Below are 15,481 nucleotides of genomic sequence, written 5' to 3' on the forward strand. Positions count from 1 at the left end.
TTTGCCACTTGGAGTAATAGACAATATGCACTATAAATGCACAACGCTCCACACACAAGGTGATCGAACAATAAATTGCCTGGGAATTCTTAGTACTATTCATGTATAAGTAAGTCTGCCATTGGTGAGTTGCCATCCATTATAGATGAAAAATCATTTCTGGACTTTCACTAAATTGGATTTGTGAGTTTCTCTTTCCAGAATAAGTTTAGTTCCTTTGCAAAGTGACTGTGCTGGGAAGTGTCTGTGTGTTGATAAACATGAATGTGACTGAATCTCCAGGCTCTTCTCAATCTTATTTCACTGGAAGGATTTTTATGAAGAGGTCCACTTTATGCAGACAAACTATGCAGTGGGTACAGGGTATTCTTAATTCCTCATCATCTCCACAGCAAAGCACACTTTTTCTGCCTGTAATAGGTCTTGTTGTCTCACACAGGAAGGAGCAAGTGTTTGCATTTCAGTTATGGGCTTTTAACTGACAGTAGATGCTATTAAACAACACTGTTAGCTTTCAAACTGTAACTGTCAAAGTGGACGCAGATCTGATGCTGGATAGAATAAGAGGTCTCAAAACAGATTGGGCTGCAGCTCCTGACAGCATTCACCCAAGGGTGCTCATAGAAATGGGAGCTGTGCTCAGTGAGATTGATACTTAGAATCATAGAATACTACAGCACAGAAGGAGGCCATTTGGCCCATCATGCCTGTGCCAGCTCTTTGAAAGAGTTATCCAATTCGTCCCACTCCCCTGTCCTTTCCCCATAGCCCAGCAAATTTTTCCCTTTCAAGTATTAGCTTAAAAACCCTCAGTTATCACAATAGGCTTAGAGAGCTTGTACTTCCTGTTGAGAAGTGTACATTTCAAAGAGATTTGATTGAGATCTTAAAAATAATGAAGGGACTAACCTGTGACCATGTGGATAGACTATTTGAATTAGATAGGTTAGGGAGAACCCAGGGATATGCGTATAAGTTATGTAAGCATAGAATTAGATTAGATGTCAGGAGCCTTTTGTTTTCGCAGGGGGGCATCAATCTTTGCAGCAAGTCGCCAGCTTGTTGAGTGAGTGCAGATTCACTGCAAGCATTCAAAAGGGATGAGTTCTTGGCTGTGGCTAATATCACAGCATGCAAAAGGAAGGTTGGGTATTGGATGATGTGTCTCACGGTCACTGTGCTCTCCTGCTCATTTTGATTGCTGCTGTGGAATAGAGAGGAATTTCCCAGACTTTTTTCTGTTGAATTGGCCGAGGGTTCTTAAAAATCTGTTTTTTTACCTCTCCGAGGAGGTTATGTGGCTGTTGGTGGGGAGGAGCATTAGGGATCATGATGGTCAGTTACAGCATGACTCTATGGAACACGTTCGATTTACCAGCTTGTCTTTTCCTGTCCATCAATGTCATATGTTCTTGTAATCTTTTCTAATTTCATTTTTTCAGGTGGAAAACTCTACTGATTTGGAAGAGAATCTTCCCAATCTTCTTGAGCAGTTATCCAACACCACAACAACTGAGCAGAACATAACCACCCCTGGAAATGTCCAAGCTGTGGTTGGAATTCTGACAACATTTTCAAATTTGAGAGTCAATGTTAGCGAAACAGATATGGAGGTAAGAACAAGCATCTGCCAGGAACAGTGTTGAGCCAACTATAGCACGTTTCTGCACTATGTCTCTTTTGTGTGAAAGTGAGGTTTAGCAAGGTAAACATTGACGTTCCTCTGCTGCTTTTGTGCACTGTCTGAGGGCTCATTATCCATGAGAGATTCTCTTCATTGAAGAATTCAAGGAGGGCCGAATTCCAAAGGACAGATGCATTGTGGCAACTTTCTGCAAATCACGTGTTGACATGAAGGATTCTTCACATGCTGTCATACACAAGCTGGACATTGAGCTCATTCTGTTCAGGGAGTTGAGGGGGTTGTCTGTGAGCACCATCTTTTGCACCCTGCACTGTGAGCAATCCAGCGACACCATAAAATTGGATCGGCCTATCTCGTTACTGCCTTGCTGTGATGCCAAACTGGATGTATTCCCGAACCCTGCAGAAAATGGTGTTAGTCACATGATGAATACGTGCACCAATGGCATGTTGGGTGATATTGCACAGATCCTGTGCGGTTGGCTGAGATAAAGAAAAAGAAAAGAAAAGAAAGGACGTGCATTTATACAGTGATGTTCTTGAGCTCAGGATGTGCCAAAGCGTTTTACTTCCAGTAAATGATACCTCCGTGCAGCCTCTCAGCAGCGTGGGTAGCGCTGTCTGCACGGGGAGAATGAGGAATTCGGAAATGGGGCATGCTCAGTGCACGTTATCGGCAGTCTGCACCTGTTAAAGGTGAAGGTGCATATTTTAAATGGGTCATGCACGGTCCACTGGGAAGAGGGAAAGAAGGCCGAAAAGATGGCAGGACCGGCGCGAGAGCGGGCCTCACACTTCTCCGATGATGCACTGGAGGGGTGGACGAAGGAGGGCCAACATGTACCCGCAGGGTGGCAAGAGACCCTCCAGACTGCAGCTTCGCAGGCTTTGGCAGTCTGTGGCCCAGGAAGTAAATGCCAGGAGCATGGCACCACGCATGTGGCTGCAGTGCCGAAAGAAGTTCAATGATTTGACACGAGTGGTCAAGGTGAGTGAATGCAAGTGTCAAGTGGCACATCCTACCAACTGCACCACTGCTCCACGCATCACACCTCCTGTCACACCCCCCCCCCCACCAACAAATAGTGTCCATCCATACGCATTGCTGCACTCGGCATGCTGCATCTCACCCACACATAGTACCACACTTGCAGGCAACACAACCACCACTCACAGGTCACACAAACTGGTAGCTTTTCGACCACGACAGGACCATCACCCACGCACCTTGCAGGATACTCACCGACACACTGTCGTCTGTCTTGCAGGCGAAGGTGGCGCATAACAGCGGCAGCAGGAGGGACCTGAGGGTGGACGGAGATGCTTACACTCCTCACCCCCCTAGAGGAGACAATGCTTCGGATTATTGGTCGGGCCGTCGCTGCAGCCGTGACAACATGCCGTGCTGGAGGTCCCGGTCAAGGGGGTCTCTGTATATTTAATGCTCCTTCTTGTTTCCCACATCTCCCTCCTCCCATTATCTTTTCTGACACACGTGCTGCAGATGTTGTCGGCACGCATGTCCTTCTTGCTCCTCTCCCTGCTCCAGAACTCAACCTGTTTCTGTTTGCTGTTGCAGATACTCAACAACACCTAACGGCACCGTCCGAGGAGGAGGTGGAGGAGGAGGAGGAGGAGGAGGGGGACACTGAAGCCACACCGTCACTCGAACTGACACTCGCTTCCACCAGCTCAGAGACTGACACTGTGCGTAGTTTAGAGGCGAGTTTAGAGGAGGGATCTGCACATGGTGAGACTCCGGGCACAAGTGTGCAGGAGCCGTGGTGGGGGCAACAGATACCACAGGTGCCAGCTCACCGGAGGGTGAGGTCGCTCACTAGTTCTGCTGCAGTGGAGTCAGATGAGGACTTTGATGGACTAGGCTACAGAAGGCGGCTGATGGGCGTACACCACCAAATGCTTGGGGCACTGGAAAGCCTGCCAGAAAGCCTGTGCACAATAACAAGGGGCATGGAGGAGTCCAGCTCCAACTTGGCACAGGGCTTTGTGCAGAGCTTGAAGCCCATCCTTTCCAACATGGAACGGGTGGTCACCTCCATCAGCACACCTGTGGAATCCACCATGATGCAGCGTCTGATGGCCGATGTCGCAGCTTCTATTGCAGCACAAACTGATGTGATCAAAGGTCTGAAAGCTATGGTTGCTGCTCGGACTGCTGCAATGGAAGCTCAGACTGCTGCTGTCGTGTGTCTGGGGACCCCTGTGGAACGGGACTTCCAGGGCGTCACAGCACTCCAGCAATCCGTTCTCCAGATGCTCACCAGGATTGCTGAGGTGCTGCCCCGGGAGAGTGGCAGTGACGCCATGGCAGTCGGACCTGGTTTCCTCTCTCAAAACAACAGCATTCCTGCTCCCACCCCTGCCACCCTGCCAGTGCACTTGTTGTCGCCTATCGGCTAGCCAGGCCAGACTGCTGCAGCCATGCTGAGATGGTGCAGTCTGTAGCCGGGCCTTCCCGGTCCAGAGCTGCTCGAGGTCGTCCTCCAAGGCCATCTGCACTCTCCTCCATTGAAGGTCAACAGCTTCCCACCACCCATGCTCCAGTCACTGGAGAAGCACCTCATAGGGCCACTAGGCTAGGAAAAGGTACATGAACAACAGGCACTAAAGGAATGCACAAGGGTGAATAGTTCTGTTCTGTTTCCATCATTTCATTTATTCATTGATAAATGTGACTTTGAATTTGCGTTTGTTGGTGGTTTTTATTTGTGCGATGAGCTGAGGGGGAAACCAATGTGTAGTCAGATGGAGGGTGATTTGATTGTCTTGTGTGAGTGGAAAGGTGGGAAGCGTAGGATTGTTGGTGAGTTGGAGGATGTAGTTGACATTATTGATAGAGGGTACGGATCGTGCGATCGTGCAGAGTCCTTCCAGACACGGTGTGCGGTCTCTGTTGCACCCTTGCGTCTTGCTCCACTTCCTCATCCGGCTTCTCCCCCTCCTCAACTTCTTCCCCCTCAGGCTCCTTCTCCTCCACCTCTGGCTCAGAGTCTTCTCCAATCATTGGTGGCAAAGGCTGGTCCCTCATGGTGGCGAGGTTGTGCAGCATGCAACATACTACGAAGAATCTGCCCACCGGAGTACTGCAGGGCTCCTCCAGACCAGTCCAGGCAGTGGAAGCGTTGAGTTGAGAATTAAGGTCCAAAATGGTGTCTATCACTTTAAATCAGCATTGCACACTGTACGCATTTTCTCCTTACTTCACATGCTTCTGGTGTTCAGTATTTGCACATGCGCTAACTCATATACCAAGGTGGCATCCGGCACACATCACGCTGGAAACGTGCATGCGCAGCCAAGACGCCATCTTGGATGTTCATGAGGCCGCGTAGTGCCGACATAACGGGCGCTACACGGCCCAATTTAGCACCCAGAATTCTTTGTGGGCAGTAATATTTCAAAGGGTGTGTCCTCCTCAATTACTGTCTGACTCTTTCCGCCATCCTTTCCTGCTCCTCCTCCATCGTCAAAATGACAAAAAGGATATGTCCATTGGGAATAATTCTTGTGCCTGAGAAGCTCTCATTGTTGGTGGAGGCCAAATATCCCGGGGAGGAGGAGGTTTCACCGTCCCACCGGCAGTCAGAGGCGAGCCCAGTGCTGTCTAGTGGCAAGACCAGAAACAAATTGCTGAGCATTCTCATTCCCAGCTCCAGTAGTCAGGAGGCACAGCTTAGGCTCAAAGGTTCCTCACTCCCAGCAATCTCAGCTGGTCACAGAAACAGATGTCGCTTAGATTTCCAGTTCTAACTTAGCCCTGTTGCATTGCAAGTGCAACCTCTGGAAATTCAGGGTGTCAGTGCCACTGATCCTCAGTTAAATATATTTAAATCAGCTGCATGAGGACCCAATGGGCGGATGGTGGAGTGGCCCAAATCACAGTCACGAGTTTGGGCACAAGAAATGGCCAAAGCGGCATGAAATTTCAGGCTCAAAAGTTCTGAAATTTAGCAGGTGTTCTTATGGTTTCCTACTTTAACTCTGCTGTGAGAATGGTGGAATCTCCGAAAAAAAAACACCACGGAAACACCACTTAACCCGATTACACTGGAGTTACGGCTGGAGACTGGGAGTTTCTGCAAAAGAAAGTCGTGTCTTTCAAACTTGTTGAGTTTTTTGAAGAAGTAACTAGGTTAGCGGATGAGGGCAATCCTGTTGATATTATTTATCTGGATTTTAAGAAAGCCTTCGATAAGGAACCTCACAATAGGTTACTTCACCAGATAGAATCTTGTAGTTTCAGTGGGAATTTGATACTCTGGATTAGGAATTGGCTCGAATCCTGTAGTCAAAGATTGTGGATCAGCCTGGAGGCAAGTTTCTAGTAGTGTTCCCCAGGCATCGGTGTTGGGCTCACTGTTGTTCAGTGTTTTTATTAATGACCTGGACAGTGGTATTGGGGGTATGGTCAGTAAGTTTGCTGACGATACAGAAATCTGTGCACGGGTTAAGACTGTAGAGTACAATCTTCAGCATAAAGATCTGGATGAGCTCGGAGAATGGCTCAAACAATGGCAAATGACATTGAACCTTGATAAATGCACTGTAATGCATGTGGGTAGGACCTACGCACTATAGATTTCTCATTTATTGGGAACGATCCTGGAAGCAGTTGAGAGAGAAAACAATCTCGGTGCACAGATCGCTCAAAGTTCACGACCAACGTAAAGAAGCCGTAGCCAAAGCCAACAGGTTATTGGGTTATATTAATGGAACCATTCAGTACAAATTAAAAGACATCTTTCTGTCATTATACATGACATTGGTTAGACCGCATCTGGAGTACCCTGCACAGTTTTGGTCCCCTCACATGTTTGGTGATATAATGACCTTGTAAAAGGTTCAGAAGAGAGCTATAAGAATGATCTCTGGCTTAAAGAACCTTAATTACTCAGATAGGCTTAAAGATCTGGGTCTATGTACTTTAGAGCAGCATAGACTTAGAGAAAACCTGATAGAGGTCTATAAAATAATGAAAAGACTGGATTGTGTGCCTATTGATATATTATTTCAGTTTAACAGATTGGGGAAAACTTGGGGAAATACATTTAAACTACGCAGAAGTAGGAATAGGCCAGATGTTAGGTGGTTCTTCTTTCCCCAGAGAGTACTGAGCCTCTGGAATGCAAATTCATTGCTGGCTTGTGCAGTGTGTGCTGACTCTCTGCAAGCCTTCAAAAGGGATCTATACCAGTTTTGGCTGGGGCAGAGACCGCATCATATAAAAGGATTTTCAGTTTGGGCAAGCTTGGTCAATGTGATCTCCTGGACTGGTTTCGATCACCCGAGGGGGTCTGAGAGGAATATTCCTGATTTTTTTTTCCCCCTTATTGGCCATGGGTCTTTCTGCTTCTTTGCCTCTCCCAGGAGAGATGATATTCCTGTGGGGGGATGTTTTTTTTTTATTCATTCATGGGATATGGGCGTCGCTGGCAAGGCCAGCAATTATTACCCATTCCTAATTGACCTTGAGAAGGTGGTGGTGAGCCGCCTTCTTGAACCGCTGCAGTCCGTGTGATGCAGGTTCTCTCACAGTGCAGTTAGGTAGGGGGTTCCAGGATTTTGACCCAGCGACGATGAAGGAACAGTGATATATTTCCAAGTCGGGCTGGTGTGTGACTTGGAGGGGAACGTGCAGGTGGTGTTGTTCCCATGTGCCTGCTGCTCTTGTCCTTCTAGGTGGTAGAGGTCGCAGGTTTGGGAGCTGCTGTCGAAGAAGCCTTGGCGAGTTGCTGCAGTGCATCCTGTGGATGGTACACACTGCAGCCACGGTGCACCGGTGGTGAAGGGAGTGAATGTTTAGGGTGGTGGATGGGGTGCCAATCAAGTGGGCTGCTTTGTCCTGGATGGTGACGAGCTTCTTGAGTTTTGTTGGAGCTGCACTCATCCAGGCAAGTGGAGAGTATTCCATCACACTCCTGACTTTTGCCTTGAAGATGGTGGAAAGGCTTTGGGGAGTCAGGAGGTGAGTCACTCGCTGCAGAATGCCCAGCCTCTGACCTGCTCCTGTGGCCACAGTATTTATGTGGCTAGACCAGTTAAGTTTCATGTCAATGGTGACCCCCGGATGTTGATGGTGGGGGATTCGGTGATGGTGCCGTTGAATGTCAAGGGGAGGTGGTTAGACTCTCTCTTGTTGGAGATGGTCATTGCCTGCACTTGACTGGCGCGAATGTTACTTGCCATTTATCAGCCCAAGCCTGGATGTTGTGCAGGCTTCCTGCATGTGTGCAGGGACTGCTTCATTATCTGAGGGGTTGCTAATAGAACTGAACACTGTGCAATCATCAGCAAACATCCCCATTTCTGACCTTATGATGGAAGGAAGGTCATTGATGAAGCAGCTGAAGATGGTTGGGCCTAGGACACTGCCCCGAGGAATTCCTGCAGCAATGTCCTGGGGCTGGGATGATTGGCCTCCAACAACCACTACCATCTTCCTTTGTGCTAGGTATGACTCCAGCCACTGGAGAGTTTTCCTCCTGATTCCCATTGACTTCAATTTTACTAGGGCTCCTTGGTGCAACACTCGGTCAAATGCTGCCTTGATATCAAGGGCAGTCACTCTCACCTCACCTCTGGAATTCAGCTCTTTGGTCCATGTTTGGACCAAGGTTGCAATGAGGTCTGCAGCTGAGTGGTCCTGGCGGAACCCAAACTAAGCAGGTTATTGGTGAGTAAGTGCCGCTTGATAGCACTGTCAACGACACCTTCTATCACTTTGCTGATAATTGAGAGTAGACTGATGGGACGGTAATTGGCCGGATTGGATTTGTCCTGCTTTTTGTGGACAGGACATACCTGGGAAATTTTCCTCATTGTCAGGTAGATGCCAGTTGTTGATGTACTGGAACAGTTTGGCTGGAGGTGCGGCTAGTTCTGGAGCACAAATCTTCAGCACTACAGCCAGGATGTTTTCGGGGCCCATAGCCTCTGCTGTATCCAGTGCACTCAGCCGTTTCTTGATATCACGTGGAGTGAATTCGAATTGGCTGAAGACTGGCTTCTGTGATGGTGGGGATATTGGGAGGGGGCTGAGATGGATCATCCACTCAGCACTTCTGGCTGAAGATGGTTGCAAATGCTTCAGCCTTGTCTTTTGCACTGATGTGCTCGACTCTGCCATCATTGAGAATGTGGGTGTTTAAAGAACCTCCTCCTCCCATTAGTTGTTTAATTTTCCACCATTATTCACGACTGGGTGTGGCAGGACTGCTGAACTTTGATCTGATCCGTTAGTTGTGGAATCGCTTAGCTCAGTCTATAGCATGTTGCTTCCGCTGTTTAGCATGCATGTCGTCCTGTGTTGTATCTTTACCAGGTTGGCACCTCATTTTTAGGTATGCCTGGTGCTGCTCCTGGCATGCTCTTCTACACTCTTCATTGAACCAGGGTTGATCCCCTGACTTGTTGGCTATGGTAATGTGAGGAATATGCCAGGCCATGAGGTTACAGATTGTGCTGGAATACAATTGGTAGGAAGGGTCAGGCATCATGAGTGTGGGGTAGGCTTGATGGACCAGCTGGTCTTTTTGTATGTTCGTATGTTCAAGCCTATGTCTTTTGGTCATTTTCTGACTCCAAAAAAATTTGTTTTTCTGTGAATTGAATCTGAACATTTGATTAATGAAGCTTTCTTTTGTGTTTTTCAGAATTTCATAAAAACTGTAAGCTCTGTGATTGCTGTTGCATCAATAAATATGTGGAAAATTCTCACTAGCACAACACCAGCTGAAAATAACACTAGTTCCCAATTCCTGGAGTCAGTGGAAAAGTTTACTGCTCGTGTCAGTCAGGAGAACAGTTTCAATATCAGTGAAGATAATGTTCAACTCAATGCTGTTAGAATTGATCCTCAAAACAATCGCTCTGGTATTAATGTAACTTTTGATAATTTTAACATTGCAGATTATTCCAATTTAAGTGCTAATATTATCATTGCCCCAGAAAACCTTCCAAAAAGTGGCTCAGTTATCACTATTGGATATCCAACATGGATTGACATTTTACCCAATAATACTAACTTTGGTAATAACTTTTTGATTCATGGTCTTGTTGTGACAATAATAACTAAGGAATCTGTTAACGTTGAAATGACCTTCTCACCAAGAAATGACTCATTTGATATCAACACTGCCACGTGTGCGTTTTGGAATTTTAGTGGCGCAGGAACATGGGATAACACTGGCTGTGACTCTGAAATAATTGGTGAAGAAATCAAATGCAGATGTGAGCACGTGACATTGTTTTCTATTTTAATGTCCCCTGCTACTATCGATGACATAGCTTTGGACTATATAACCAAAATTGGAGTTGCTGTATCAATGGGAAGTTTAGTAATCACCATTATTATAGAGGCCATTGTATGGAAGCATGTGACCAAAAATACAACCTCATATACCCGCCATGTTGGAATTCTGAACATTGCTGTATCTCTGCTGGTAGCTGATATATGGTTCATTGTGGCTTCAACTGTAAAACTAGAATCAGACGCTTGTGCAGCTGCTACTTTCTTCATTCATTTTTTCTATCTTGCCTTATTTTTTTGGATGTTAACCCTGGGCCTACTACTTGCATATCGTTTGCTTTTCCTTTTCCATGAACTCAGTAAGTCAGTTATGACGGGGATATCATTTAGTATTGGTTACCTGTGTCCACTAATAATCTCAGTCATCACAGTTGGAGTTGCCTATCCAAGAAACTATTACATAAGAGATGATGCCTGCTGGCTCGGCTGGAAGGAAGAGTACCCTCTACTTGCATTTATTATACCTGCATTGGCTATCATCGCAATCAACATCATTATTCTGATGATTGTCATAGTTAAGCTGCTGCGACCAACAATTGGGGACAAACCCAGAGGCCACGCTCAGGAGATCGAAAAGTTCAAACAAATTGTGAGAAGCATTGCTGTGCTAACCCCAATCCTCGGTCTCACCTGGGCATTTGGAATACCGACCTTTCAAGAGGATTCCCATATTGCTTTCCATTATATATTTACCATTCTCAATGCTTTTCAGGTATGTATTATCTGTGACTTATAACTTTTGATACTGCATAAATCTGAGTTAACTAAGCAGTAGAATTCATATAAAGCATTTATCAACTAAGCATGATCCATAGGTTCAATATTTCATGGATAATTCCTTAACATATGCACATTTATAGCAACCTGGAAACAAGCAAAGCCCACCATAAAGTAAGTCCACCAGAGACAAGCATAGCAAGAAAATCAGTTTTCTTGACAGCCTATTCTTCATAAGTAGATGAGCTGGAGCAGCACCATTCCTTGTGAGGCTTATTTATCACCATTCATTTAATCTATTATTTTTTTATGAAGAAATTAATGTAAAATGTATTTTTTCCATTCATCTTTGTTTCTTCCTTGTTTCCTCTTATATCTACATGAGCTTTCTCTTTCCCTTCTCTGCCTTTTATTTCAAACTTTTTTGTTTATCCTCTTTCTACCCATTTTCTTTCTTTTTTAATTTCCTTCATTTTCTGCCTGTTTCTTACTTCATTTATTGCACTTTTAAACCTTTTGCTTTCTTTGTGGAACTAACTAATGTAGTGGACAAGAGCTCTGAAATGGGTAGAATTTGCTTGTTTTTTTTCTGGAAGCATCCAAACTAGAGGTTGTATATGCCGACATTGACCAACTGGGCCGAACGGCCTGTTTCTAAGCTGTAGTTTCGATGTAACTCAAGAGACGAGAGAAGCTGGGATTGTTCTCCTTGGAGCAAAGATGGTTAAGGGGAGATTTAATAGAGGTGTTCAAAATCATGAAGGGTTTTGATAAGAGTAACTAAGGAGAAACTGTTTCCACTGGCAGGAGAATCAGTAACCAGAGGACACAGATTTAAGATAATTGGCAGAAGTACCAGAGGTGAGATGGCGAAATTATTTTGCACAGTGAGTTGTTATGATCTGGAATTCACTGCCCGAAAGGGTGGTGGAAGCAGATTCAATAATAACTTTCAAAAGGGAATTGGATAAATACTTGAAAATGAAAAATTTGGAGGGCTATAGGGAAAAAGCAGGAGAGTGGGTCTAATTGGATAGCTCTTTCAGAGAGCTGGCTCAGGCACGATGGGCCGAATGACCTCCTTCTGTGCTGTATGATTCTAAGGATAATCGCAGGACAAAGGTTTCTAAGCTATGAGGATATGCTTGTAGAGCTGAGTTTGTTTTTGTTAAAGAAAAGATATAATCCAGGACTTTTAAACTGATGAGATTCATAGACAGTAGAGATACATTAGAATCATAAACTTTAAAAGCATAGAAAGAAATCAATCCCCCATCACCCGATTCTCTAAAAGACCTATCCTCCATTCCAGTCCACTGCCCTTTCTGATACCCATTTACTTTTTCATTTTTCAAACACTTATTCAGTTCCCTTTTAAAAACGATGAAGGATTCTGCTGGTTCTGCCACAGTACTGAAATCACAAATGACATCCTATGTGACTGTAACCATGATAAACTATCCCTCCTCATCCTTCGCGACCTGTCTGCAGCCTTTGACACGGTTGACCACACCGTCCTCCTCCAACGCCTCTCCTCCGTCGTCCAGTTGGATGGGACTGTGCTCGCCTGGTTCCATTCCTATCTGTCCAGTCATAGCCAGTGAATCACCTGCAATAGTTTCTTTTCCCACTCCCGCACCATTACCTCTGGAGTCCCCCAAGGATCTATCCCGGCCCCCTCCTATTTCTCATCTATATGCTGCCCCTCGGCGACATCATCTGAAAACCCAACATCAGATTCCACATGTACATTGACGACACCCAGCTCTACTTCACCACCACCTCTCTCGACCCCTCCACTGTCTCTCATTTGGCACACTGCTTGTCCGACATCCAGTACTAGATTAGCAAAAATTTCCTCCAACTAAATATTGGGAAAACCAAAGCTATTGTCTTGGGCCCCGCCACAAACTCCGTTCCCTAGCCACTGACTCCATCCCTCTCCCTGGCCACTGTCTGAGGCTGAACCAGACCATTCACAACCTCGCGTCCTATTTGACGCTGAGATGAGCTTCCAACCACATATCCACTCCATTACTAAGACCGTCTACTTCCACCTCCCTAACATCGCCCATCTCTGCCCCTGCCTCAGCTCATCTGCTGCTGAAACCCTCATCCATGCCTTTGTTACCTCTAGACTCAACTATTCCATTGCTCTCCTGGCTGGCCTCCCATCCTTCACCCTCCATAAACTTGAAATCATCCAAAACTCCACTGCCCGTATCCTAACTCGCATCGAGCCCGTTCTCCCATCATCCCTGTGCTCGCTGACCTACATTGGCTCCCGGTCCAGGAACGCATCGATTTTAAAATTCTCCTCCTTGTTTTCAAATCCCTCCGTGGCTTCATCCCTCCCTATTCCTGTAACCTCCTCCAGCCCTACAACCCCTTGAGATCTCTGCGCTCCTCAAATTCTTGCTTCTTACGCATCCCTGATTTTAATTGCTCCACCATCAGCGACTGTGCCTTCATCTGCCTAGGCCCTAAGCTCTGGAATTCCCTCCCTAAACCTCTCCGCCTCTCTACCTCTCTCTCCTCCTTTAAGACATTCTTTAAAACCTACCTCTTTGACAAGGTTTTTGGTCACCAGTCCTAATAACTCCTTGTGTGGCTTAGTGTCAAATTTTGTTTGATAACGATCCTGTGAAGTGCCTTGGGATGTTATACTACATTAAAGGCGCGATATAAATGCAAGTTGTTGTTGTTGTTGTTGTTGTTGTTGTTGTTGTTGTTCATCACTTCACATCAACAACAACAACCTGCATTTATATAGCGCCTTTAATGTAGTAAAATGTCACAACGCATTTCACAGGAGTGTTATCAGACAAAATTTGACACCGAGCCACATAAGGATATATTAGGACATGAAACCAAAAGCTTGTTCAAAGATGTTGGTTTGAAGGAGTGTCTTAAAAGAGGAGGGAGAGTTAGAGATGCGGAGAGGTTTAGGGAGGGAATTCCAGAGGCTGGGGCCTTGGCAGTTGAAGGCATGTCCACTAATGGTGGAGCGATTAAAATTGAGGATGCGCAACAGGCAAGAATTGGAGGAGCACAGAGATCTCAACGGGTTGTAAGGCTGAAGACGATTACAGAAATAGGGAGGGATTTGAAAACAAGGATGAGAATTTTAATCATCCTGACCACCCTCTGCATAAGAAATGTGTAGATTTTAACTGGGAGCTGGATTTGGGCAGGTGGAGTGAGGGCCCAAAAACGGCCCATCATTGTGTTTTGCATTGTGGAGCAGGGAGAAAGGGAGTTCTCCGGACCTGCCAGCAATCTAAGAGTTAAGCTCTGATAACAATGGTACTGGATATCACTGGTTGGAAAAAATCTCTGCATGGTGTTTAAAGCCTATTTTAACCTGAGTAAACTATTTGGCGGATGGTCATTTTGTTTTGGTTACTTGAATGTTTGCAATTAGTTAAAGATCTGTTTGTTAACTGCTTAAGAATATCTTCCTTTTCTTAGGGATTCTTTATTTTGATCTTTGGAACATTCATGGATAATAAGGTGAGCTGCCAGATGTCATTTCCAACCGTTTTTCCAGCATTGTCTATTTTCTCTTAATCTAATAAAATGCTTTGTTCTGCTACCAACTTAGGTGCGTGAAGTCTTAATGAAGAAGTTTTCATTGGCAGGACTTTCTTCCCAAACAAAGGTAAGGTCATAAAAAATAAACACAGCAGATCGTTCGCATCTGAAAGAGAAAAGTTTTAGGTGGAGACCTTTCATCAGACGTGATATAAGAAGGAATTGGTTGCCTGTTCTAAGAGTGAGCACAACAAATGGGATGGAAGAATAATAACAACTTGTGCAATATATATATTTAACAAAATGTTCCAAGGCGCTTTTCAGAGAATTAACAAGAGGAATGGATGTGAGCTATAGCAGGAAGTTTAAAGAAAAGTGGTTAAAGGCTAGATCAGAAAGATGGGTTTTGCGTAGGATTTTAAAGGTATAGAAATGGAGAAATGGAGGGGTCTGAGGATGGAATTCCACCGAATGGAGCTCAGGCAGCAAGAAGCTGTTCCACCAATAAAAGCGCAAAGGCAGGGAGTGGGGGTACACAAGGAGGCCAGGGTTGGAAGACCGAAGGATGGTGGAAGGGGCTTGAGATTGGAAGAGTTTCCAGAGATGGAGAGAAACTAAGACATGATGGAATGTAAAGACAAGGATGAAAATTTTAAATTCATTGCATTGAGGGATAGGGAATTAGTGTAGGCCAGTGAGGACAGGGGGTATGGACACGCAGGATGCAACTGTGGGACAGGATACGGTCAGCCGTGTAAACAACAGGTAAAGATTGAGTGCAGATGTGCTAAGTACCTTCATAATCAAGGATCTAATTGGTAAACAGTTTTTAAAGGTAAGTTTATCTTCACTGTTTAAATCACTACACTGCGATTTAAACATTGAAGGTAAACTTACCTTTAAACTTGTTAATTATGTGAATTGTTCACAGATTGGCTTATTAATTCAAAGCTAAGATGAGGTGTCAAAACAGAATACACAGCAGTAGTGTAAGAATTTTCTATAAAAATTCAGCCATGGTGGGAGGTGGGGGGCGGTGGGGGTGGTGGAACAGAAAGGCTGCAAAGTACATTGACTATCTGGTACATATTTAACCACACAAAGATAGAACTGTTACTGAGCAGCTCACTAAATAAACCAAACCAGATTCAAAACTAAAATGGATAGGCGGTCATTTAAACAGTTGTCATAATTAAAAGTTAAAATTATTGTTATATGGTGTCCAAACCTACCTGAACATGACTCAATTTTTAGATT

General features: G+C 45.1%; 1 protein-coding gene across 1 annotated transcript in view; it reads left to right on the forward strand.

Moving 5' to 3' along the window:
- Positions 1-15,481, forward strand: part of LOC137322162 (adhesion G protein-coupled receptor F4-like) — a 66,533-nt gene that overhangs the window by 42,687 nt on the left and 8,365 nt on the right. The window contains exons 8-11 of the mRNA XM_067985276.1: positions 1,443-1,613; positions 9,318-10,685; positions 14,162-14,203; positions 14,295-14,351. Coding sequence (XP_067841377.1) covers positions 1,443-1,613; positions 9,318-10,685; positions 14,162-14,203; positions 14,295-14,351 — 1,638 coding nt within the window. The remainder of the gene's footprint in view (positions 1-1,442; positions 1,614-9,317; positions 10,686-14,161; positions 14,204-14,294; positions 14,352-15,481) is intronic.

The sequence above is a fragment of the Heptranchias perlo genome, chromosome 5 (assembly GCF_035084215.1).
Source record: "Heptranchias perlo isolate sHepPer1 chromosome 5, sHepPer1.hap1, whole genome shotgun sequence".
Classification (NCBI taxonomy): domain Eukaryota; kingdom Metazoa; phylum Chordata; class Chondrichthyes; order Hexanchiformes; family Hexanchidae; genus Heptranchias; species Heptranchias perlo.